Source organism: Mustela erminea, chromosome 7 (assembly GCF_009829155.1).
Source record: "Mustela erminea isolate mMusErm1 chromosome 7, mMusErm1.Pri, whole genome shotgun sequence".
In the NCBI taxonomy this organism is placed as follows: Eukaryota; Metazoa; Chordata; class Mammalia; order Carnivora; family Mustelidae; genus Mustela; species Mustela erminea.
The window spans coordinates 133,639,877-133,666,476 of record NC_045620.1 but is presented as its reverse complement, the minus strand read 5'-3'; the positions used below and the strand labels follow the sequence as shown (position 1 = coordinate 133,666,476).

Sequence of the window (26,600 nt, the reverse complement as noted above, 5' to 3'; positions counted from 1 at the left end):
TGGGCTTAACAGGACTGACTCGCAGATAAGGACAGCTGGTTAGGCTCTTCTGACACGCAGTCTCCAAGACAGAGGCACCTGCTACAGGCTGCAGTCGGAAATTAACAGCAGCTGTACTGCAGTTTTTTTCCTTAAGCGCTACGTAAAGCCCGTGAATCACCATCCACTTCTCTGGGAGCTGAAACTCATTTGGCTTTTGGCCAGAGCGTTCATCGCAGCAACAGTGTGCATGGAAGGCTGCGGACGGCTCCGCTTGTCACCTGCCTGAGCACACAGGTCAGCTCAGCACCTTGAAAGAAGCTGCGGGCTCCTACCAAAGAAGGAGACCCTCTAATGGCCGATCAAGATTCAAGCATAAATATCCATTCAGTTACAGCCTCAGCTAAAAGAGAATTCAGGTCAGCCTCATTTCCATTAGATTTTTTTTTTTTTAACAAATCAAATACCTCTATAGCAATGTGCTATGTGCCAGGCCTTGTACATCAAAAATACTGTAAGTACTTAAAAATATTAAGAGGCTCCATGCAAGTCTGGTTCAATCTGAAAATAATTTTTCACCATCCGTTTTATTTTCCTTATTTTTCCATACAGCAGCTGCCTCTGTGAACACCTAGAATAAATTCTAGAAGAAATGTGCAGAGGAACTCGGTTGCCAACCTGACGTAGAGCAAATGGTTTTTCTTTTCTTTCCCCCTACACAGCGCCTCTGCTTCGTGACCAAAATGCTTCAGACTCCCAGCCCCAACCATATACCCACTCCTTTCGCGAGCCTGGGGGATCTGTGTCGGACCCGTGGGCAGCTTACGGACCAGTGGGCTGCCCCGTCCGCCCCAAATTCCAGGGCCGGGTGAACGGTGGGAGCAGCCACCTTTGTAGACACCGCTCCCAGGTTGTAAATGGGCTGCCAGGGCTTCCTCCCCTCCGCACATTGCCAGGCTGTCTGGAGAGAGAGCTAGGGAGGAGCCCTCCCGCCGCAGCCTGGACCCCGACAAGAGGCGCAAACGGCAGGTAAGGGAGCCAGACATCACTGCTGCAAATCGTGGTCCTGATCACAGGAAAGGATGGTGAAGGGGAGGGAGATGAGCCCGCTGTGGGCTCGGCTCGGACTCACACAGGTCAAAGCACACCACAAAACACATGCACCGAGTGCACATCTCGGAAACATCTCCTGCACGAGCGCCCGCTTGGACTTAGGATCATCTCGGAATCAGACGCCAACGCAGCAGCACAGCCTCTGTGAGCTACAGAGATGCTGACAGGGAAGCTACAGAGAAGCAAACCGGACCGCTGGCCTAACGCTGGAGTTGGCAGAGGGCACAGCCGGGCGGCTCCGGTTCCGCCGGGTGTTTACTCTCCCAGATCCAGGCCCGCCCTCCCATTCTGTTCTGTTGTGCTGGGCTGGGCTCTGCAAACTCCGTTTCCTGTATCCCCTGCTGGCTGGCTGGGCTCCGAGAAGAAGCAATGGTAAGTGCATGGAGAGCCAGGGCTGGGGGGGGCATGACTTTCTTCCTCGTTCTGACTGCCGTCAGATATTTGCTACCTCAGTGTCCCCTTTTTCTTACTTCAGCCTTCTTGTACTAACTCATCTCTGTCGTAGCTGACAACAAAACCCATCCTGGTTTTTTCTTTTTTTTTTTTTTAAAGATTTAATTTATTTATTTAACAGAGAGAGATCACAAGTAGGCAGAGAGGCAGGCAGAGAGAAAGAGAGAGGGAAGCAGGCTCCCTGCTGAGCAGAGAGCCCGATGCAGGGCTCGATCCCAAGACCCTGAGATCATGACCCGAGCTGAAGGCAGCGGCTTAACCCACTGAGCCACCCAGGTGCCCCCCATCCTGGTTTTCTTACAGGTCCTTGACTGATGGACGGTACTTGGTATCAAGAGCTGGTCTGTCTACTACCTTTGGCACACATATGTCTTACACGTGAGCTATGTGCTGCTTCCTTGATCAACAGGTCCAATGTGATGTTCTTTTTTTTTTTTTTTTTTAAAGATTTTATTTATTTATTTATTTGACAGACACAGATCACAAGTAGGCAGAGGAACAGGCAGAGAGAGAGGATGAAACCGGTTCCCCGCTGAGCAGAGAGCTGGATGTGGGGCTCGATCCCAGGAGCCTGGGATCATGACCTGAGCCAAAGGCAGAGGCTTTAACCCACTGAGCCACCCAGGTGCCCCCAATGTGATGTTCTGAGGAGCAGCAGGACAAGCAAGATCTCTGCAGACTCTCTTCTAACAAGGACAGAAAAATGGACATAGCTCAGATATCACGCCAATTTCTTAAGTTAGCAGCTGTAAATTTCTTCCTTCCAAGCTATTCTATTTAAATGTTAATGCATAAAAATCAGTATCGTGTTCACTTTCTCAACCAGAATGGGACCTGAAAAATTCTTTGTGAAGTCAAAGCCATTCTCTAGTGGCATCTGCTTAATTGAAAGCAAGTGAAGAAATCTGAGCGATGGCTGATTCTCCACTAGATGGCAGTCATTGGGTAACTCCGAGTGGGGCTCTGGGACACCAGCAGCCAGCAATGGTGAGTTAGTTGTGTTGACTATAAGCATGTCTTCTGTTCACAGCGCTTGATGGCAGTGGTTACGTGTATTCACATTTGGCTCTCTTCTAAAAGATACACATTGGTGGGGCGCCTGGGCAGCTCAGTGGGTTAGAGTCTCTGTCTTCGGCTCAGGTCATGATCCCAGAATCCTGGGGTCGAGCCCCGCGTCGGGCTCTCTGCTTGGCGGGGAGCCTGCTTCCTCCTCTCTCTCTCTGCCTGCCTCTCTGCCTTCCTGTGATCTCTGTCTGTCAAATAAATAAGTAAAATCTTTTTAAAAAAAAATTATTTATTTATTTATAACAAATAATAAAATATTTAAAATTTTTATTTATAATAAATGATCAAATTATTAATAAAATCTCTTTTAAAATTTATTTATAATAAATAATAATAAAATTATTAATAAAAGCTTTTAAAAATTTATTTATTTATTTATTTGACAGAGATCACAAGTAGGCAGAGAGGCAGGCAGAGAGAGAAGAGGAAGCAGGCTCCCCATCAAGCACAGGGCCTGACACTGGGGCTCAACCCCAGGATCCTGGGATCACAACCCAAGCCAAAGGAAGAAACTTTAACCCACTGAGCCGCTCAGGTGCCCCAATAAATAAAATCTTAGAAAAAAAAAAAAAAAAGATACACACTGGTCTTTTCAGGACCATGGTATCCTTTTACAGCTCAGGTATCTCATGACTCCTGGCTCCGGGTAGTGTTTCACCACCACCGGTCACTCTCAAACCAATACAGAACTTCAACAAACTAACCACCAGGTGAAATAATGGGAATAAACTAGCAGTTTATCTAATTTCCTGAAGTTTCTATGTTCCGTGCACACTAGCTTTGGAACCTTTCAGAAAGATGAACTTTATTTTTCTCTTAATTTTTAAAATTATTCAAGATTTGAGAGAGAGAAAGGGAGAGCATGCGCATGAGTCGGGGGGTGGGACAGAAGCAGAGGGGGGACCCCCGAGCCGACTCTCCATGGAGCTCGGAGCCGGACACGGGGCTTGATCCCACAACCGTGAAATCATGACCTGAGACAAAATCAAGAGCCAGACTCTTGAATGACTGAACCACCCAGGTGCCCCCAAGATAAACTTTATAGACCAAAAAAGGCTTCCCAGACGCTGCCAAATGTCTCCCCGTTCAGTCCCTCCTTCCCCATTTAGAACCACTGCTCTAGCCACCGCAGGGCTCCCCCGGGGGGAGACCAGGTGCCCACCTCCACAGACAGGAAGAGAGGAAACCCGGGAGGGACTGAGCCCTCAGGCCCAGCTCTGTTTTCCAGACTCGCTGCCAGAGAAGCCACCGCTTTTCCTCTGAGAGGTGTGATGCACAAGAGTCCTACTTCAATGTCAAGTTCCTCACACCAATGCCCTTCCCCTGAGAAGCCTTCCTTCTCTCCTTGTTCACTCTGTTTTCTACCTTCTCTCTGCGGAACCCCCTTTCTCTGAGCATCCCTGTCCTCCGAAGTCCACCCAAACAGCCCCGTCCACCCGTGAGGACAACAGGGCCTTGGGCGAACGAGCTGCCGGCTCTGTCCCAGTGGTCAGAGCAAGTGACAGAGCCAGAGGGCACCGCCTCATCCTTGGCCGCAGGGTCCGCAGGAGCAGGTATGCCAACGGGGGGTGGCATTCAACAGTCAACGCACATTGTGACATGGGACTCGCTTTTAATGACCTAAGTGCCTTTATTCTGGTTTCCGTTTTTAATTTTGGGAGATAATAAAATAGCAGATTTCTGAGGTTTTGAGACATGACTTACCATTCACGCTCCCAAGAGAAGTGCGGGTCCTGTGTTCAGGTCCTCAAGCCTTCAGCGGTGCGACCGTTTACTTGTGCAACCTCCAGCATCGAACGCGACAGCAGCCCACGCGTGTCCCTGGGACCAAAGCCCAGGTCCAAAAGGGCTCATAATGGCCTCACATTTCAAGTCCTGATCTCAAAAACAGTGCGCCACACCACAAGGATGCTCGTCTCCTGGGGCAAGGGAGAGTTGGGCGGATGTGCCGTAATTTGAACAAAATGCAAAATTGGTAAAGTTGTAACTTTTTTTCTTCCAGTGAAAATTCAGTTTGTTGGTCTGTGTTTTTGCAAAATCAGGGTTTGTTTTTAAATTCTTGGGTGCTGGGTGGAATGAAATCAGGTCACTTCTCTTACCAACCAGCAAAAGCGTAGTAGAAACTGCAGAGAAGCATGAACAGCACAGACGCGTTGGAGCCCTCCACCCGAGAGCACGCAAGCCCGGCGGAAAAACCGAACGGCCACGGAGGACAGCGGCCACCCCATGCCGGGGACTGCCTGCGGGCACGATGGCAGGGAAGCGGAAGGACGGCTTTCAGTCAGGTCCGGAAAGAAGACAAGAGGAGGACAATTCCAGGCTGAAGGGTTGGAGCAGAGGCACAGGGACCACCACGTGCGCTGTGCGGCTCGGGCGCGGCAAGCGGGCCTTTTTGGTATGGGTTGGGGCTCGTTGGGCAAGTTAACAAGCTTGGCAGCTAGGGCAGGGCCGGCCCAGGGTCGGAGAGTTGGGATGTTGGCCTGAAGGACAGAGGGGACGCCCAGGCTTCGGACCAGGGCTGGGTGGCAGCAAGTTGAGCAGAGCCGGGCACACAGGCCGACGGGCCGCCGAGCTGAGCGTGGGGCTGGGAGCAAGGGCCACCGAGCCAGGTGGGAGCGCGCTTGCTTTAGTGGTCGTAACAGTGAGAGACCAAACACCCGAAGAGAGAGTTCACTGACAGGATGTGTCTCCAGGTGACGAAGGACCTTCGCTCCCGTGATCTCCTCCACCTTCAGAACCATCGGTAGAACCGTCGTCACAGGACACAGGGGAGGAACCAGCTGCTGCCCAGAAGCGTCGCAGGCACTTTTGGGAACGCTGCCTTTGCTGGTTTGGGCGCACTGCCTTCTCCTCTCCCGGCCCGTTATTCCCGTTCGGGGAAGGCTTTTTCACCGGTATTTTCCCAGAAGCCTAACGGTCACGGGCCTCGCGTCTTCTCCGGCTGACCCGCCCGTTCGCCGGGCTCACCTCCTCTCTCGGGCTCGGCCGTCACGTGCGAGCGGCCATCTGCAACCGCCCCCGCGGGACGCGGAGGAACAAATCCCTGACACTCAGCAGTATTTTCAGGATTGTGATTTTTGATTTCTTTTAAGAATCTTTTTTAATATGGCCTTCGTTTGAAGTCGCTTCAAATCTCTCTGGGAAAACAAGAGAAGCTCAAAACCTGAATCAGAATGATGCTGACGAGAATCCTAGATGGTAGACAAGCCAAGTATCGTGAGTCCGGTTTTACAATTCACTCACTCACGCACTCGAGGATTTGTTCAAATATTTATTGAGTACTTCTGATGTGCCAGGCTTGGGGCAAGGCGCTGGGTATAACAATGATTAAGACAAAGTCCCTCAAGGAGCTCACAGTCTAACGGTGAACTACTGAGTAAACTGAGGCACAGAGTGGTACGTGACTTACCCATGAGGTAGAGAGCGCTAGGTACTTGGAAATGTGGGATCAGAGCTGGAGAGAGGGCAGGGTACAACTAACTCATAAGAAGCAAACCCCTTTGATTGAAAAGCAAGGCTGTATACAGAAACATATTACAAAATCTGCTTGCAAAAAGGTTAAAATAGTTTCCAATTTTCATCATGATTAAATTCATATCTTGCAATGAATTAAGCCATTCCCTGACAGTATTTCCATACTTGTCCCTAAAGCTTTAGGGCATGGTGCTAGTCCGCTCAGACACAGAAACCCTGTAGGGAGCTTGAAATCAAGAAGTATCAGATTTCAATGTCAGCACTGGGAACCATATTGAAATACTTTAATTAAATCCATGAACTTTAAATGTATAGCATATTTATGATACTTCTACATGTAGAAATTTGGAAAAAACTTTCCTCTAACCCCCATTCAGAGGATTCTAATAAGTTATAGATACCACAGAAATTAGAGAATTTGTCTGTTACTTTCCATATATACATTATTTTGGCTGTACAAGGGTGAAAAGTTTGACTTAGACATATTACATAAGTAATCTAAACACTATACAGATATATACAGAGGCAGCACATTCAGAGGCCTGCACACACCGGCCCAACGTTTAACAGCTAACTGCAGACGTGAACCCGTGTAAGGCAATTTCTTTTGTGACAATGACACGTGATCCTCAAAGGAAAGGGCAGAGTCTGCGAAGCACTGTCCGCTCCAGTCCTGACCATCTGTCTCTTGTGATTCTCTCCATGGTGAGGTGATTTCAGTAGGCAAGATGTCCATTTCACGGACAAAACACAGTGAATAATTATAAAAAGAGCTTTCTTCAAATGCAGAAACCATAATTATCCAGTAATCAAAGTAGTGGGTTTCTCAAAGCCACTACTGGCCTTGATGCTGCTGTCAGGACCAGAGAATTTCATGGATGATTTATTGCTGAGGATCCAATCTGATGCAGAATTCACCCCCACAGGACGCTCCCCAAGGACTCAGCCCGCGAATTCCGGAACGCTCTCAGGTGCTCACTTCCAGCAATTCCTCACTTTGCTGTGGAGGATTTTCTTCTGCAAAACAACAAACATGAAGGAGATTCTCCTGAGTGAGGGTTTGAGAGGTCGACAGGTACAGAATGTGGGATTCGAGCGCTTCAAAGAAAGGCTGAAGACCCTCGTCAAGAGCCGTACCAAGATGCTGAGGGCAGAGTCTGCTGGGAAGTCTCGAGAGGAGACACGGACTCGGGCGCGCCCTGACAGCACCTGCCGGAGGACGCAGGCGGCCTTCTCCACCCGGACACCACACCAGGGGCGCCACCTCGGCACCCACTGTAATTCTTCATTTCTGAGATCAAAACTACATGGAATTTAACTATTAAGTTCTTAGAAAAAGTCTAAACTGTAGTTAAGAATGACCTAGTCATTCTTAAATTCAATTTTGTGGCTAGAAAGTATAAAAATAGCTGTAAGGCCACAGAGCCTGTATCTATCTGTATCTCAAAAATCCAGTAGACTCTTGAACGTCCCTGATGACCAGACGGGTACAATACCTCTGTCGGGGCGCTCCGGAGGCCTGTCTGCAGAGGAAGAGGCGCCCGCCCCTTCGGATGCTTTACTGCCCGAGTGGCTCTGCTCCACCTCACATAAATACACGTCGATGGGGCCTCTGGTGCTCCTTATGTGGACTGTGATTGAGTCCTGGCAAAAGACACATAAAATAGCTTAAAAAAAGACACACAGGATGAATGCGAAAATTCATTAACGACATTGTCTTACTAGATTGACAATGACTTTCTAGAACTTCCAAAGTTTCAATTCAAGGGCTATGTCTGAAAATTTAAGTTCAGGCGGTTTTCTTTCTATTGTGTACTTGAGAGAATCATGTACTTGGCTTTCATTACTCCGGCTTCGGCCACTGAGCTGCCGGCCAACTCATGGCACGGCCCTGGCTCCTGGGTTACCCAGCCAGGACCTCGGGGCCCTGATGTGAACACCTCCACACTGGAGGGCCTGCCTTTCTACACTCAGTGACTTGAGGCCTTCTCGGAGGCTGTACTTGAGAGTCCAAAATCGGTGTTCACATGACCAAGAAGTCTAAAAGCCCCTGTAGTCTCTCATATGGTTAAGGGTGTGTTTAGCTCTTCGAAACACTGAAGAGGTAGCACAGTAACAGACGGGCAGGTCTCTGTCCGCAGAAAAAGCCAGATGATAGGATCCAGACAAAACACACGTCAGCAACATACAAAATACTCAGAAGAACCGCATATAAACTATTAATTATTATTCACATCTTTTGGCTTTGAAGCTTTAAATTTACTCGGAATTAAAATACTTATTTTCTGTAAGATATCAGGAAGTAGGGTGCTTATACTGAGAATTATGCTGAATTCTCTGTGTGTGTGTGTGTGTGTGCGCGCTGAAACCTGGGAATGGACCAATGAATGCTAAATTCTCAAGGAACAGTTCTAGTTATAAATGATTCGTTTCTCTGACTAGAAGAGGGTTCAAGTATCACAGTCTGTTCTCTGCCCTTCCATGCGGCGAGGCCAGACGAGGTACAGACGCCGTGACCCCCTCCTGCTCGTCACATCTCACTGGGGTCTCACAACAGGGCGTCAGGACATGCAGCTTATCAGGTCTCAAAACCTCACGTCACCTTCTCTGCAGCTTCCCAGGACCAGACATGCAGGCCGGAGGAGGAGCATCCCTGCTCAGGTTCTGGACTGCCAGGCCAGGTCTGGCTCGAATGGCACAGCTTACACAAGCCAAGACTTATCTCCACACAGAACAAACTCTTGCGGCACTCAGACCTGGCAGCCAACTGAGGACTTCCTATTCCGCCAAATCAGAGCTGACCAGCCTTTCCCGTAAAGAGTGAGACAGTAGACATTTTTGGCTTTGTGGGCCATACAACCCTGTCACCACCACGTAAGTCTGCCATTACAGAGAGAAAAGCAGCCAGACACAATGTCTAAACAGAAGGACATGTGGCTGTGTGCCGGTGAGACTATGCCTAAAAATCTAGCCAGTCAGATTTGACCTGAGGCCAGTCCAGCCACCCTGGCTCAAGCTTCCCAGATCTCACCCTGGACCTCGGGGGGGCAGGACGCCCCGAACACCGTGCGCCTGTCTACCACTCCCACTTACTTACGGCTGAGAACGGCTGCCCAAGGGCCCACGTTCACTGGCCTCTGAACTGAACTGTCTTGGGTGTGATCCACAAACTCAGCAGAATTTAGCAACGACAGCCTGAAGCAGCTCACAGCACAGGGGGAGCCCAGAACCTCATCAGTCACCGCAGCAGGGGCCGCCACTGGCGTCCCAAAGTAAGGATGTGTTGGAAGATTAGTGGTTCATTATAAAAAAAGTTTAAACATCTCTCAAACGACTTCTATCAAGTGTTAAGTTACTTAGGAAACGTGGAATATATCCAAATCTACATAAAATAACGAGGAAACGTCACCCAGAAGTCAGAACTTGAGTGTGACTGGATTAAAAGCTGTCCCTTAACTGATCTGTAACGCCCTGTGAATTACCAACACGGGAGCTCACTTGGACAGTGTGCGCTGGGGAGAGAGGAGAGTGGAGAGTACTCCTCACTCTGGGGCAGGGGGTCCCCACGGCAATGCAGAGGACACCGAGGGGTCTATCAGGCTGTCACCACTTCATGATCTGTCCCATGAATGGCCACATTCCTTGGTTCTGATTCCATCCTCACCAAGCAACCTTCTGAGGACAATTCTCTTTCAATACAAACTTTCCTGCAAGAGAAGGAGTGTGCTGGCAGCTGGTAGGAGTATTTTCATTCGCACAGTAATTTTACTTTTTATTTTGAATGTACCGGTTAATGTTCTAGTTTATTCCTTAGTCTTTGATGGGCGTGGTTGGGGTCAATTCCACAGAGCCCTCCCTGCCAGCACACTGTACTTCCGGAACTTCAACAATGAGGCCAATTCTTGGGGAGTCCTCTAAGAGGCACTACAGTGTGCCATCGTCTACTACAGGTTGACACGGGCACTGGGGTGCCGTCGAGCGTGCACGTGTACGGTATGACAGTTAAACACAAACTCTGAAGCCACGCTCTCTGGGTTTGAATTCTGGTGCTTCACTTACTGTGTGATCACAGAAAGCTATCTTTCTCTGCGCTTCCAACTCCTCCCCTTTAAGAGGATAAGGACTAGTCCATTTGCTCTGTATTTGAAACAAGTTAAAATGTGTCAAGTGCCTGAAGCGGTATCAGGTAGGCAACTAACATGCATGTGGTGGTCACTAAGTGATGGAGTTACTATGACCGTGACAGAGCATAGCCTAAGCCACTGACCTGCCTCCCACTTTTAAAAAAATCCTCTTAGAAACGCAGGGATACGGGGCGCCTGGGTAGATCAGTGGGTTAAGCCGCTGCCTTTGGCTCAGGTCATGATCTCAGGGTCCTGGGATCGAGTCCCGCATCAGGCTCTCTGGGAGCCTGCTTCCCTCTCTCTCTCTCTGCCTGACTCTCTGTGTACTGTGATCTCTCTCTGTCAAATAAATAAATAAAACCTTAAAAAAAAAAAAAAAAAGAAACGCAGGGATACCTACTTCCCTGGGAGCTGGAACATCCAATCTGGTTTCTGCCGGAGCTTTCACGGCAATAACAATCTGTTCGTGGAAGGCCTGGATGCTGTGGATATCTTGATACGTCACATATGCTAGCGTAAACATCAGTCAAGGGTCTAAGCAGAATGCTACTTATTGAGGAGATAATTTCTCTCTTATAATACATGCATACAAGTGTAACATTAGAATCCCTGTAGTTTTTATGGGATACAAGCTCACAATTAAGGAAAGCAATTGGTAAAAAATTAATTCATATATAATTACTGCTATTTCATCAACAATTCCTAAGATTTTACAAAGTGTTTTACAATACTTTTAACTTGAAGCAGCCCTTTAAACTCCAGTGTCGTGATTATAACAGTATCTGGGGAAAAATAGTAATAACGCACACGAAACCACTCCAGTGTCGGTGTTTACTCCCTGCCCCCATTCCCCACTCACTGCTAGATCATATTATGAGGACCTTTGGGGACAAAATATTCAGTTTTGATGACAACCTCCTAAAATACGAGGAGGAAAAAAAATTCTGTAAAAGAGTGAAGACAACTTGGAGAATCAGTGTTTCATGGCCATCATGTCCTCGTGGGGTTTCTCACATGCCAAATGCTTTTCCATCTCAGTACGTGAATTTTTTCATTTTGTTTTACAGTGTTGCCTGAAATTTTACCAATTACATCATTTACTGGGTTTTCCCGATACTTCTTGCTCACAGATTTTTGGGTAGAGGAATAGCATTTACTTTCCTTCCAGTAACCACACTACGGAAATAGAGGAGTTTAAGTCTGAAGCATGAACCGCTGGGGATCCGTGTTGGCTCACAGAGGCAGCGAGAGCGGAGCAGCAGATGGGCCCGGGAGACCCAGGAGACCCAGAAGATCGCCACCAAAGACCGGTCTCTCCTGCGGGGCCCAGAGGCGCAGCCGGGTCTACGAGGCTCCGTGGGCCAGAGCGGCAGCGCAAGTGCCATTTCAGTGACAACCTCATTCCATTGCAGAAATAAACTCTAGGTCACAAATTAGGGAAAACCTGCATTTCACACACGCCAAGAGAGATTTTACTATCTTTACAGCATTCTAAGAAAACAAACAAGAGCACGCCACTATTTTTATTTTAAATGCAAACATGGATGTTGGTACATGGTCACGAGGCAGCATTTAACCTGAACCAACAGCAAATAAAGAAGCGAAAGGCAATTACTTGTGCACATCTGAGGCTACACGATGAAACCTTTACTGGCTTTTAAAACTTCTAACGGTCTGATCTTGTATTTTGAATATTTGAATATATTACTTAAATCCCCAAGTTGACCCTACTATTTAAAATAAGCTGCTTTGGAAGGAGAAATTAAAAAAAAAAAAAAAAAAAAAAAAAACAGTTAACAAACAGGCCTGGTGGAGGCGGGGTTGGGGGGGATGGGGAAGCTGGGGGACAGGCATTAAGGAGACATGATATGAGTGCTGGGTATTGTATGTAACTAAGGAACCACTGAACTCTACCTCTGAAACTAATAACACAGCTTATGTTAATTAAATTGAATTTAAATAAAACGTTAAAAAAAAGACAGAGTTAAAGGATATCGTTCATTTTCTTTGTCGTCTGTTAGCTCAAACAGCTGCTGAGCACAATCCTTGATTAACTCATCCAAAGCATCTTCCATTGCTGACAAGTCAGAAAGTTCCTCCTGCAGCTTCTTCTGTTGGGGCACAGCTCCAAAGTTGCTAAGATCAGATCCTCTTTAAAAGGAAGGTATTAAAAAACAAACAAACAAAAAAAACCTCACCGTCAGTAACATCTAGGAGATTACAGAGAATACAAGTCAGATTACTGGAACTCCTCCAAATGGTGACACCAGGTATTTTATGAACTGACAAAGCGAGGTACTTATGTCACCCGTGACCTCCTTCTACTCTAGACAACCATTATTCTTCCTATACATAAACTGGTTTTTGTCCCCATTTCTAGTCATCTTTTAAAAAAAAAAAAAAAAAAAAAGATTTTATTTATTTGGCAGACAGCACAAGCAGGTGGAGAGGCAGGCAGAGAGGAGGAAGCAGGCTCCCTGCTGAGCAGAGAGCCCGATGCAGGGTTCGATCCCAGGACCCTGGGGTCATGCATGACCTGAGCTGAAGGCAGGGGCTTTAACCCGCTGGGCCACCCAGGCGCCTCCATTTCTAGTCTCTTACACAGGGAATGAAAAAAACCCAACAAACCATTGTAACTCTATGGAAATTAGGGGTAGTAAGCAAAGCTGATAGACTTCACTGAGCACAGACCAAGAGTCAATAACACTGTTAAGCCTCAGCTCTACAATCTACAGCAGGACTTTTAGTAACTTATAATTTTTTAGTCCCCTATGAAAAAGAAGGAATACAGACTAAAATGATAGTTTTGCTAAAATTCTGAGTATTTTTCCCCTCATGTGCATATTCTACTTGGTTCTACGTGAATGTAATGATTATATCCATTACTTTTAAAAGACTTTTTTTTTTTTTTAAGTTATTACTACCTACCATGTCATATTGGTATGATATGAACCAAACCACTGATATTTTTTTTTCTTCTTTATGGAAAATAAAGAGGAAAAATGCTGTGACCACTTTACCTTTGGTTTACTAGTTTTCAAATCTGTTCCAATTACTGATTCAGAATGCAGTTTGATGTTAACCTTGAAAGTGTTAATGTTATTTAGCAAACATGTTCAAATTAGAATTCAATCTGCATTTCTGTACTATTGAAAAAATTAACTTCCTTTAGGAACCACTTTCCTCTACCAGCAAAGTTCATTATTTAGAGCCATTTCATGATCTTTGTTGGTAGACTTTTCATTTGCCTGTAATGAAATGTATTTATATGTACGTATACGCTGCCAACTATTTCTTACTGATCCACAAGATTTGCCTATTGTAAACACGAACAGCTAACTTCTTACGCACACATGCACACACACACCTGTAGAGTAACTTCATCTGTATCAGAAGATCTTTTTTCCACAGTCCTCCCTAATCAAACATGAAGTCTTTGGCAACTTTTTTTTTTTTTAAGAGAGCGCAAACGAGCGAAAGCACATGCATGAGTGGGGAGGGGAGACAGAACCTTAAGGAGGCTTCCACGCTCGAGCTCACCACCCTGAGATCATGACCTGAGCCAAAATCAAGAGGTGGACACTTAAGTGACTGAGCCACCGAGACACCCCTAGAAATGACCTTTTAGACACTGTCTACTGATTGTTCCTTACATTCAGAAGAGTATGTGATCCACAGCCTGACTCATAATCATCTCGGGTAATTAAGAATGTAGATTAGCTTCCTGCCTTTGCCCCAGAAAAATGAATTACAACCCTTGGGGCGGGAAGCCTCTAAGTGCTCGTTACACTGTTTTACAGCCTTAACTAATTTTCTCCTGATATCAATCATCACTGGGGAAAAAAAAAAAATCTCCTAACAATCAGACGTCCCCTTCTTATGATCTCGAAAAGCAAAACTCCTAAAATTAATCATTATTCCATTCAACTTTTCCAAAATATCTGAATGCTATTCGAGGTCTACGGCTTTCATTTAGTCCTAAATAGGGAAAAAACTATGTATCTTGTGGGATAACGTGAGAAATTCTCATAGAATCCTTTCCTAACAAGAAGCCATCTCTTACTTTGTTTTGTCCTGTCAAAACACTGCAGGTATCTAGTCTGTTTCAAGCATGGTGTTGTCACTTAAGGGGAGCGGGGGAAGCCAGGAGAAGTTCAAAACCAACTCACATCCATCGAATATGGTTCTTAGACTTTTTTTCAACCAGATCGATTCCATCTAAGACATTGGTGATGTCATACACTCTTCGTTTCCGCACTCCCAGTTTTGTGGCAACCTTGTTTAAGTCCAGAATACCCCCAGGAGCAGATCTGACAAGATCCATAAATTTTCGAGTTAAATAAACCAGAGATACATCAAAACGAGGTCTCTTCACTTTTAGAGCTTCTGGGAAACAAAACAAACAAATTTATAAAATTCTCAATAGCACTTCTTTCTCAGCTCATTAAGAAAAGTAATCTCTTTCCTCAGTAGGCACAGACACCTACAGAAATTCCACACACTGAACACATCACAGCTAATTTTTATGAAACAGACTGCTCACGCTGGATAAAAATGGAGCAGCCTATCTCAGGTAAACAAAGGCTTTCGTGCTAGAGGATCTGACATATGCAGCCAATAACCCTGGGCGTGGGAATCTGTAGGAGTCCGTGGCATCTTATCTAACCCAGGGTCAAGAGTTTGCATTTCTACCCGTACGACTCTCAGGAATAGGGTTAGAATTAGAAATGGTTCTTAAGATGAAATTTCTTATTGGGCCTTCCAGTTAAGAAATTCTTTATAAAGCGAAGGCAAAGACTTGTCTTTTTCTTCTTAACACTTAAATTGTTCCTACGCATACCACAGTGTAACCCAGCTGGAAGTTTCTGAAAGAGCTCAAATTAGTCTTCTATTAAAACATTAGACCACATCTTGAGGAAAGTGGCATCTCTATATTTTTTAAAATATGCACTAGCCTGTATTAAAAGATAAGGAAACGAAGGGGGGAACCTCTTTAACTCCCTCCCTCCTTCATCCACTATGATGATTTTGGCTTTTCCTATACACCCTGTCCCCTCAGGACACAGACACACGTAAGTGTCAATATGTACATGTAATGTTCTTTAAATAATTTTTAATTTTTTTCATTAACATATAATGTACTATTAGCCCCAGGGGCACAGGTCTGTGAATCACCAGGCTTACACACTTCACAGCACTCACCATAACACATACCTTCCCCATGTCCATAACCCCACCCCCTGTCCCTGCCCCCCTCCCCCCAGCAACCCTCAGTTTGTTTTGTGAGATTAAGAGTCACTTATGGTTTGTCTCCCTCCCAATCCCATCTTGTTTCATTGATTCTTCTCCTACCCCCAAAGCCCCCCACATTGCCTCTCAACTTCCTCATAACAGGGAGATCATATAATTGTTTTTCTCTGACTGACTTATTTTGCTAAACATAATACCCTCTAGTTCCATCCACGTCATCGCAAATGGCAAGATTTCATTTCTTTTGATGGCTGTGTAGTATTCCATTGTGTATATATACCACATCTTCTTTATCCATTCATCTGTGGATGGACATCTAGGTTCTTTCCCTAGTTTGGCTATTGTGGACATTACTGCTAATAAACACTCGGGTGCACGTACCCCTTCGGATCACCAAATTTGTACCTTTAGAGTAAATACCCAGTATGTACACCTAACTTTTAAAAACAAAAATAACAGGCTGCTTTAATTCAACACTGTGAACAGCCTCACTTGGCAACAAATGTATTTCAACATTATTCTTAAGGGCTGCATAATATTTAACTGCAAGGATACTGGCTAAACTTACCCCAATACTGGAAATTTTGACTGTTTCCAACTTTGCTATTTTGCCTGATATTTCAGGAAATCCCCCTGTAGCTAAATTTTTGTGTGCATCTCTGTTTCCTTCAGTTAAGTTCCTCGATTTTGAATTGACAGGTAAAAGGGTATTTTAAGGAATGGCTGTCCTGCTAAACCTACTATCCAGGTGGGGTTTCTATCAATTTTACACAGTGTACGAGAGAGGGGCTCAGTTCACGTGTCTGCCTGAATGGAGTAGTAGTATTCCTTTCACCTTTCTCAACTTGATATTAAAAAACAAGTTCTTATGGTTTGGTGTGTGGAGTAAATAATTTTACAAATAACCCAGCTGTCCTTTCGGTGTGAGCTATATGATCTCTCCTCCTCTCTACTTTCAAAGCATACAACTACGAGTATGTGTCAAAAGAAATATTCATCTTGTCTTCAATCGGGAAATTCCTATATCCAGAAACTCTACAATGTCACATTCAGTTTAAAGCCCACTGGTGGCTACTCCAAGAACACAAGTACATATTTTATAATGCACATGTCTTCTCTGTGGAGCCCACTTCTACACTTAATGATCAAACAGGAATAAACAGGAATTAAAATGTTTAATTAGAAGAAAGTCACCATTCTACAAAAAAACTTGGCAGACTACAACAGAGAAATTCTAACTTGAAAAAGCACACATCTAATCACCCTAACTGCTAACACGACAGGGTCTTCTAAGCTCAGGTTTAAGTATATTCCCACCATGTTAGTCACTTTAGAAAGTGACTTGAGAAAGCTATTAACTGAAAACATGTAACCTGACAGTTGCTGACAGAATACAACCATGATTCAAAAGGTTTTCAAACAAAGCTGTTCCCTCATCTAGTAAGGAACGCCATCACAATGTCCTGAGGTCAGTGCCAAGTGAGGCATCCAAGCTCCCTGAGCAGAGCTGGACCCTGACTGCAGTGGGAGTAAGGAAATCTTCCTGAAGGGGGTGAGTGGGCGGGGACGGAAAGGTGGAGAGAAAGCGCTTCTCCCCTCACAGAGGGCAGGGGCTTACTGAGACAGAGCTGTGGGTGAGACGGGTGGGTTCAGGGAGCCCGCAGCTGGCAGAGATGGTGAGGGCAGCAGCTGGAAGGCCAGGCCGCCCGGTGGAGCCGGAGTGACCTGTAAGCGCCCTTTCTGTCCAGCCATTCTCTACTGCGCTGTTTCGTGTAAGGATATGATGTGGCTCATAAATTTAAGGCAAATAAATAAAACCAAATAAAGGAGGAGTCAGGGTTTTCTCTATTTGCAATAGAACATAGTAGAAGAATTCTAGGTTGAGTGAGATCCCAATCCCAGGACTGTGTTAGGAAATCCCACGGGCAGCAGGGTGCCAGAGCCTGAAAGCAGAGAAGTTACTGCGGAGGCTGTGTATCGCGTCCACTGGAGAGGGCGTGAGAGCCCATGCTGGACGCAGCAGCCCCAGCTAGAGGCTCAGACGAGGGGCTCGGGTCTGAGAGCTGTGGGGTGAATCCTGACTGAGGCCTCAGTTTATTCATCTATAAAAAAATGAGTAATAATCCACATTTGTATTTTAAAGGCTGTTGAGATAATCCACGCCAAGAGCTTAACACAGCTAGCGCTGTACAAGCTCAGTGTGCGCCAGACAATACCGCGGGGTGGTGGAGACGGTCAGAGGACACACGTCCCACGCAAAACTGACCAAACCCGGGGACCAGCTATGCATGAGACTGCGGCAGGGGCTGAGAAGAAATCCAGGGCTGGTATTAAGATCTACATGTGGATCTAGGCATGGTCTATTCCTTGTGGTTAGGACCAAATTAAGGGGAAGTCAGGGGTGGGTCTACCTACGGTAACAATTTCCAGAAGGATGGGAACCACAGCAGTTGGTACTCCATCTCCTTTCGATGACTCTGCACCCCGGTCCATGGCAGGAAGGGGAGAGAGCAAAGGCAATCGAAGGAAGTCTGGAGGACCAAAGGCAGTTTGTCCTGTTATCAACCGCCTTCAATTCTGCTGATGGCAGCGAGTAACTGATCTCACAGAATTCTGAGAAAAATACCCTTAAACATGGACCACTTCATTTTAAAAATGATTTCTAAAAGCAACAAAGAATCAGCCAGTGTTCATGTACATTATTTAGTCCACAACCTCAACTTTTACTTAAGTTTACTTAAGTTTTCCATAAATTTATGTACATTTAAAATACATCATTTAAATCATATGAAGCTCAAACTAAAAAAACTTAAAACCTATTCAGGATCAACTTACTTCTCATGGAGACATACTGTACATTATCTTCTAAATTAATCCTTATTTTTGATGGCTGGAAAAAAGAAAATACAGAAATTTAAATTAGTAATTTAAAGACAATAATGCAAAATGAGCAAAAGCAAATGAAAAGCATTTCCTGGATAACATGAGGGTTTGTATTTTTTTCCACCCTGGGGTAATAATTCAGTTGGGGGAAAGGCAGTCCTTCCTGCATACTGTATGTATGCAAGGACAGCTTGCTTTCCCACACACTTTGCCATAAATGCAGCCACACTACATGCTGTCTACACCAAGAGCTATGGAAAAGCAGAGTCCAATGGGCAACCCCCCTTTTTTTTTTTTTTTTTTTTACCTTTTGACTATGAAAACATGATCTCTTTATCTTGGAAGAGTCCCAACAGTATCCTGGCCCCTCTGGGGCAGATCCCAGTTCGTATAAATCCTATGGGTGAACAATACCGGAGATTTCCAAAGTGTCCATAGTAATGACACATTCATCTCCTTTGTATACAAAATAGTTCTTGGCTTAAGATGGGGGTTTGGGACTACCAGCCACCCGACTTCCTAGATGCTGAGAGATCCTGGCCTTTATCTGTAACACAGTGTGTTGATATCATTTTATTGCCCATTTTCCAAGCTACTATGAAGATTAAAAAGAAATTGTGTCAATGGTAAAATCCTAAGCAACCCTAAGAGGCTATTATCATTTTGCATTTTGAACCAGAAGAGCACCTGGTACATTCAAGCACTTGGTAAGTATTTGTTAACATGGGAAGTTGAAATAGGATCTTGTCGCAGATAACTTCAACTGTGCAGTAACTCAGAACTCTGAAATGGTGAGTATTTAAGACACAGGACACAGGGTGAAGATTCCCTCCTGTGTACACCATGAATACAGATCCCCCAGAGATTATCAAGCATCATTTTCTGTGCTCTACTACAACATGCATCCTCTTGCTAGATCAGCCTGACATCTGGCAAGCCTTTCCTGCTACTCTAACTTTGGTAAACGGCATTCAACAAGTAGGCCCCAGAAAGGATTAGACAAGACTCCTTTTGAAGTGACTTTAAAATCAGAACAAATGGGAGTGCCTGGGTGCTTCAGTCAGTTAGGCATCTGCCTTCGCGCAGGTCATGGTCTCAGAGTCCTGGGATCTAGTACACATCTAGTACACTCCCTGCTCAGCGGGGGAGTCTGCTTCTCCCTCTCCTTCTGCCGCTCCACCGCCCCGCCTGCCCTCACTCTCCCTCTAAAATGAATACATAAAATCTGAAAAAAAAAAAAAAATCAGAATAAATGTTTCCTCACAGAAACGTTAGTGAGCTATTAGGGAGAAGAAAAAAAAAAGTAACTGAAATGCTATCCGTGCACTTGGCCCATGTCATTTAGGTCCACTGGATGAGAGCAGTGCACCTCGCCCCTGGAGGAAGCCGGCAAGGCTCTCCACTCTGGTACGGACCCCGGTAAGAACCCGCAAGTGCAAACAGGAGATGGAACAGAGGCAGCTCCCACTCGAGGTGAGGAGCCATCAAGGTCCCTCTCAAAAGGAGACTGACTGCGTACACTCCTCTCAGGCATATCCACTTTCTTTTTATTTTGAAATAATCTCAGCTTTCACGAAAGGGACACAAGCAGCACTAAGAATTGCTACATACCCTTCATCCAAATCCCCCACGTACTAATGCTTTAGGACATCTGCTCTATCACTTCTCTACACGCGTTTAATTCTTTCCCTTGGAATCACCTGAGGGTACACGGCAGACCCCTACAGAACACAGCATGTGCCTCAAGGATGTCCCCTTATACGACCACCAAATAATTACCAAGAAGTCTGTGCCAACTCAGCAGTTTCTAAAGAAACGCTCAGCAAAACCTGGACTTTGAGGGCACTCCAGGGAAGGTTCAAAAGGAAGAGAAGATCATGCTACTAGAAAGCAGAAGAAAGCAGATGTCTGCTATGCTCAGAGAGAACCCTTAGCGACACCGCTGACTGCAGTTAATGCGGGAACTTGACAGTCATGGGTCAGGTAACCTGGGATTTCCACACCAAGTTGACTGCCGCACCAGGTTTCCCTCTGCAGCCTACAGCAAAATGTGTGAGGGAGAACTCAAGAAAGGGATTTTTAAACAAAAAGGAACCTGGATTGAAAGACTTTAAAATTCCCAGCCTTGAGGCGCTTGGGTGGCTCATTTGGATAAGCGTCTGCCTTCAGCTCAGGTCGTGAACCCAGAGTCCCAGGATGGAGCCCCGCAGTGGGCTCCCCACTCAGTACGGAGTCTGCTTCTCCCTCTGCTCCTCCCCCTGCTCGCTCACTCTCAAATAAAATCTTAAAAAAAATTCCCAGCTTCTCCAGAAGCTCAAGTTAAGAAATGACAGCTGAGAAAGACCAAATCCAAGGTGAAATCTAAAAATGATGGTGAAGGGCGCCCACGTGACTCAGTCGGTTAGGTGTCCAGCTCTTGATTTCAGCTCAGGTCATGATCTCAGGGTCATGAGACTGAGCCCCAAGTCAGGCTCTTCGCTGGGTGTGGAGCCTGCTTGAGATTCTCTCTCGCCCTCTACCCCTCCCCCTCTCATTCAAAAAAAATGAAGCTGACAGTGAGGGTGTGACGGCACAGCCTCCGAGAAGACCTCAGGTGAATCAAAGATGCTGCCTCAGAGAGCTGTGCAGTCACACAAGAGGCCTTGGCGGAGAAGAGCCCCACAGATCCTCTAAGTCTCAGCCAGGGCCTCAATGAAGGCCCAGGGCCCTGTCCACCAGCCACTCCAACAGGAGCCTAAGGCGGAGAAGGGTTCAGCCAGAAGAGAGGTGGGACGCTTGTCTGCGGAGTGAGCCTCAACAGGATTCACAGAAGGTCCACACGGTTTTCGTTTTCAGGAGAACTGTATCAGCGAAAACACTGTCAGCTTGGATGAAAGGGGACACGGTTTAAATTGAAAAAGGTTACTCAATACCCAAAGTTCTACTGCCAGGAAGCAGGCTGATAAAATTACTCAGCTACAAACAGGGATTTCCTCTCATGAGCAAAAAAGGAAGACAGTGGAACAAGCAGCCCAGAGGGTAGAGCTGGCAGCACAGAGAATTTTCCCTGAGACCTAACCAAGAAATTTCTAATACTTAGCAAGCTGATTTTCAGAACTACTCCGGACCATTACCTCTCTGTGACTCCCATTTCCTCCTTTAGGAACAGGAATAGAGTCTAGAGCAGGTATCAGGTCTGTCGCACTAGTGTGTGCTGGCTGTGCTGGGGTGGGGGAGAGAGAGGGTCAGATAACGGTCTTTTTAGCGTCACGTGTCTAAAGATCTGGAGGAGCTGGACGGGCTGTACTTGAAGACCTCCATCTGAGGAGCCTGGATGCTTATTTTATTCTCCAAGTATAAAATCTGTTATTGTGAGGCTCAGACTGTCCCAGGTTAGGCCAATGGGGGCCTTTTTAAAGTGGTGCCTGTGCAGGACACTTATTTTTGACCTTTTCAGCGTCGTGAGGATAGTAGTCCTCCAATATCTATGGGACTAACCTGCCCGGGTGCCAGCACAGAATGCTGCTTCTAGTGCTGACCACCCACCACTGGGGAAGCTGTCACGGTCTTCAGTCCTTTCGAGGATTCTCACGGGGAGGTTACTCTCTGGTAAATCCCTTGAGGGATGCCAAGGGAGAGCTCAGTAGTAGAGAAACCTCAAGAATGGACTACCTAAGAAAAACTTTCCCTTTCAATCACCCAACTGGTTCTGTGCCCCAACTTGTTCAGGCTTGATACCTAGCCTGTCTGCATTTCCGCTGGGGAGTGCATGGAGAAAACAGAGGCCGCCAGACTGAAAATCAGTACGATCTCAATGCACACAGCTCTCCAGGAACCAGCAGCTCCTGACAAGCAAGTCTGCACAATGGAAGCAATTTTACGACTGTTCCGAGTCCCGCATCTGAAGACTGCAGAATAAATTATAATGTGAGATCTTAAAGGACAAAGGAACACTAGGTCAGTGTTAGGGACTAAAACCTTAAGCACTGCCTCTAAGTTGGTGAAACATTTCTCTATGCAGATGTCTCTTTGTTCCGCCTGCCTATTTTGGGGAGTCATATTCCTTTAAGAGCCCTTTGGAAATAGACCCTTGTCCAAGGTGTCTGCATTCTCCTCATTCAAATTTTCCTCATTTTTCAATGTGCAGACTAAGTTCCACCTCCAGCCAATACTACTTCCTCCCTTCTCTAAAATTCGGTTTTCAAGCCATTTACCTGGGGAAACATCTATCACTCAGGCAAATGCATGACTAGACAGTGGACTGATCTTTGCATAGCAACACACTTCATTAAATATCCAGTCACTGGCCAATCAAAAAACACCGAGAGGGCAGTTTAAATCACCATTTCACAAGCAGGAAAATAAACACACATCCAAACATGTACAAGTACCTACTTCAGTCATCCAATAACTACGTGCCAAATGTTTTTGCGAGAGGCACCAAACCACTGCGGATGTAACAGCGAAATGGACAAAGTCACTGCACTCAGGGACCTACGAGCCACATGCTGCAGGCAGGGTAAGTAAGCACAGGGTGCTCTCGGAGCACAGAAGGAGTGCCTAACCTAGTCCTGACAGGTCAGGGAAGGCTTCAGACAAGGAACCTACACACCCAGACCAGAAAACCAGGGGAGGTAACAAGGAAAGGGCTTTGGGGAAGGTGGAGTATGAATATGAAGGGATCCAAGCGAATACAGAAATTTGGAAATCTAGCAACTATAAGCAGTTCAAAAAAAGATAAATCCAGGAGCCTGACTATATTAAGAAGTTTCTACTGTGTTCTGAAAGCACTAGGAAACTGCGAAGGATTCTTTAAGTCAAATGACATAGTCAGAAACATGCTTTAAAAAGACCACGAGAGTTACTATGTGAAGAGTATCTAGAAGTCTGGGGGCAAGGCCAGAAGCAGGAAAACACTGCAACAATCTAAAAGACGGTGAGAAGTGCCAAGTATTGGTGATTAATTTTCATTAGATCGGGAGGACAGAGGGGGTCAGTTGGGAGAAGGGAGAAGGCAAGGATAATACCCAAGCGACTAGCTTAGGCAATATGGTGGGTGTGGTGCCATTCAGAGAGATAAGAGAGAGCAAAGCTGTTGCGGCTTTGGCAAGAAGATAATGAGTTCAATTATGGATAAGAGTTTGAAATCTAAGAAAAGTCAGCAGACAGTTGGAAAGCTCTGAGCTGGATTTATAGATCTAGGAGTTATGACACAGTAATAGAAACTGCCCAAGAAGATAACAATATCTAAGACTTCAAGGGATGTGTGTATCTTCTGATGTTAGGTGCAAAATTAACTGGTTCTTCCACAGTTGAGAGTTCAGGGCTTTTATCAAAGCCTCAAAGATTAAGACTACCAACACAGACGGTACCGATAAAGACAGTATCAGAAGTCCTAAGAGTGGCGAATGACATCCCACATGAAGCTCGTGTAGAGAGAGTAGAAGAAAACCCGAAATAACACGAACACGTAAGAAATGCGGAGATAAAGAGCAGTTTGCACAAGGAGAGACCAGATGAGTACACGGAGCACCACGAGTATATATGGCCAAAACAGCCATTCAAAGGTGAGTTTCCAACAAAATCAAGTGGTCAGTCGTGTGGAAACTAGAGATAAGGGGTGAAACATCTGATGGAACTGACAAGGCTGTTGGCAAACGGTTAGAAGAGCTGTGCGGAGAGCAGAGGTCCCCAGCGCAGCAATGTAATGACAATGGACACAGTGAAAGCAAACAACTTTCTGGAAAAGTCTGGAGGGAAGAGATACAGATGACAGAGTATCTAGAATTAAGGGAAGGCTCTTTTAAGGTGAGGAAATATTTAGGATGCAGTTAAAGCGGTCCAGAATTTAACATCAGGGGTCAGACATGGTGAGATTAAATCCAGGCTTTTCCAGGTACTATCTAACCACTGGCAAGCCACTTAACACTTCCAAATCTATCTTGACAAATGGAGAACAAGAATGATAATCTCGCAGGACTGCTACCAGGAATTAAATGAGATTTTGCTCGTAAATTATTTTTGAGCACTGGGCCACTATGGTGACGGGGCAATATTAACTTCATGTTTCGTTCTTATGGAAGAAACCAGTAGAAAAGAAAATACAGGGAGAAATGGAAAATCATGGACTCATCAACGCCTCTGAGAACCACGAAGAATATACTGCATCTAATCTAAAACAAGAATAGAGGAAACTAACCTTACGCAAGGAGGGAGCGCGACCTTCCTGGATTTGCCGAAGGGGCAGCCTATGGGGTGGGTAATGTAGTGTGGGGTTTTAAATGGCTACAGCCAAGTAAGAGAATGGGAGAGGAGGGCGAAGACAAACACAAATAAGTTGCAGAGATACGCGAGGGTCCAGGAGAGGCAGAAAACGCGAAATTGGGCAATTTTCTCCAACAGCGCTCAGAGCACAGGACGGGCAGCTGGGGAGCCAGGGAGACCGGGCGCTCCCGCTGCGAACCAGGCTCAGGGAAAACTCACGACCCGGAGGGCGGTGGGTCCGGCTTCCCAGCGAACGTGAAGAGGCTGCCGGACCTGAGAGCCGCCCCCGCCCCCCCACGCGCCGCGCCAGGGCTCCGGCGCTCCCAGCACAGGCCATCCCCGGGGCTTACCAGCAGGCCCTCCACATTGATGGGGTCGCGGCACCGACGGCGCACCGTCTCCTCCGCCGGGTCCACCAGCAGACTGGGCAGTTTCCGCGCCGGCCGCTGCTGACTCATGCTGCCCAGCCCGCCGTCCCTCGCCTCGCACCCCGCGAGCTCTCCCGCCTTCTCCCGCTCCGGCCGGGCACCGCCCCCAACGCGCCGGGTCCCGGGGGCCGAGCACGAACCGGGCCCGCAGCTTGCTCCGAGGCGCCACTGCCTAGCCCGGCCCGCGAACGAACGCGGCACCGCTCCACGATCTCGGGAGCTACAACGCAGACCGGAAGAGTGCAGGGTGACCCACGGCTCTCAGGACGCCAGGCCCGCCATCTTCCCGCATGCGCAGTGCGCCGCCCCCAATGCGCATGCGTGCAGCTGCCGGAACGCTCCCACGCACTAGCTCTCTCCCGGCGGCCGGAGCCCGGGAAAGCCCGGACGCGAAATCCACGGAGAGGATGGCAGAGGAGAGGAAGAGGTGGAGCAGGAATTTCAGAAGAAGGGAACAGAGCCAGAGAAAAGAGGCTGGGGTGGCGGGGGAACGCAGTTGTCAACACTGATCGTTGAAACTTCTGAGCTTGCGACTGTTAATTAACCTTGAGCACCCTCCTCACACCGCAGGCATTTGCCCGGTGTTGATGCTTAGTAAATATTGGTAATCAAACTGGTGTGCAATTGTTTATTTATAGGCTTCTTTCTTTTATCTGATGAATAAATTATTATCTGTTGTATTAGATATCGTGGTGGGTACAGGAGATATTCTTTGATATTTGGCACAGACTCAATCTCAAATCCCAATAGAGGAAACGGAACATTTAAAGCTGGAGTCAGAAAGTGTGTTTTCAGATCCTGGCTTCTCTCTCTCCTTATTAAGTTTACAAGACCTTAAGCAAGTTACTTAATCACGGAGTGCCTCAGTTTCTTCATTTGTTAAGTGGGAATAACGACAGTATTTATTTCATAAGGTTGTTGTGAGAATTAAATTATTAAATACTTAGAACAGGGACAAGGGCATGTTTGAAATAAAAACCCAATGCAATGCGGTAAGTTCAGGGTAGAGGGCGGCACCTGAGCGCTGTGGTAGCTAGACCAGGAGTTTCCACCCAGCCTGAGGTGTGGCAGGGGAGGCTTCTGCTGGAAGTTGGCTCCCACTATACTATAAATTTTCCAGTGAGAGGCATTCTCTAATCTTTGTAGCTCCAGCATCTAGCACAGTACCTGGAAAATATTAAGAGCTCAGTAAAAGTTTGCTAAATTAATGACTTGAGATAGAGAATAACATATGGGCTAAGTCTCTAGAAGACCGAATTTTGTTGCAGAATGGAGAATTGTCCAGAGTTGTTAAAATATGCCTTCACCAACCAGAGTCCATGGGAAGGCAAGCTCCAGAGACCAGAAATGAATGTGTTTTTTTTTTTTATAAAAAAATATAATCCACTGTTTGCTACATGTTTGGCATTCTACTAAAGGTTCTGCTTGGTTTTTTTTGTGGTTTTTTTTGCATGTAAATCTTATATCAAAACCGAAAGGTGTTTTCCTGTCCAATTTATAGATTAGGAAAATGAAGATTAACAAGATTGCAAAAATTACCCAGGGTCCTGGGTAGGGTGTGGTAGAGACAGGATTTGACTCCACAGCT

At 46.2% G+C, this 26,600-nt stretch overlaps 1 protein-coding gene and 2 long non-coding RNA genes across 7 annotated transcripts; 2 read left to right on the top strand and 1 right to left on the bottom strand.

Annotated features, from left to right (window-relative positions):
* Positions 1-679: 679 nt before the first annotated feature.
* LOC116596186 lies at positions 680-3,032 on the top strand. Its single transcript, XR_004288047.1, has 3 exons — positions 680-1,464; positions 2,372-2,532; positions 2,997-3,032. It is a non-coding gene; the product is annotated as an uncharacterized LOC116596186 (long non-coding RNA).
* Positions 3,033-3,128: 96 nt separating this feature from the next.
* On the top strand, positions 3,129-5,772 carry LOC116596185. 2 transcript variants are annotated; one of them, XR_004288046.1, is made up of 4 exons: positions 3,129-4,163; positions 4,354-4,585; positions 4,759-5,005; positions 5,304-5,772. It is a non-coding gene; the product is annotated as an uncharacterized LOC116596185 (long non-coding RNA). The 2 variants fall into 2 exon arrangements; XR_004288045.1 differs by having other exon boundaries at positions 4,759-5,772.
* A 96-nt stretch (positions 5,773-5,868) lies between these two features.
* On the bottom strand, positions 5,869-25,344 carry E2F6 (E2F transcription factor 6). 4 transcript variants are annotated; one of them, XM_032353288.1, is made up of 7 exons: positions 24,935-25,342; positions 18,294-18,348; positions 14,378-14,594; positions 12,203-12,359; positions 10,609-10,722; positions 7,581-7,728; positions 5,869-7,101 (listed from the first exon to the last, which is right to left on the bottom strand). In XM_032353288.1, the coding sequence occupies exons 1-7, from the start codon at positions 25,040-25,042 to the stop codon at positions 7,052-7,054; spliced, it is 849 nt and encodes a 282-aa protein (XP_032209179.1). In that variant the 5' UTR covers positions 25,043-25,342; the 3' UTR covers positions 5,869-7,051. The 4 variants fall into 4 exon arrangements, with proteins under 4 accessions (XP_032209179.1, XP_032209181.1, XP_032209182.1 ...); XM_032353290.1 differs by having other exon boundaries at positions 14,378-14,518; positions 24,935-24,953; XM_032353289.1 differs by lacking the exons at positions 5,869-7,101; positions 7,581-7,728 and adding an exon at positions 7,902-10,396 and having other exon boundaries at positions 10,605-10,722; positions 24,935-25,344.
* Between the last annotated feature and the right edge of the window lie 1,256 nt (positions 25,345-26,600).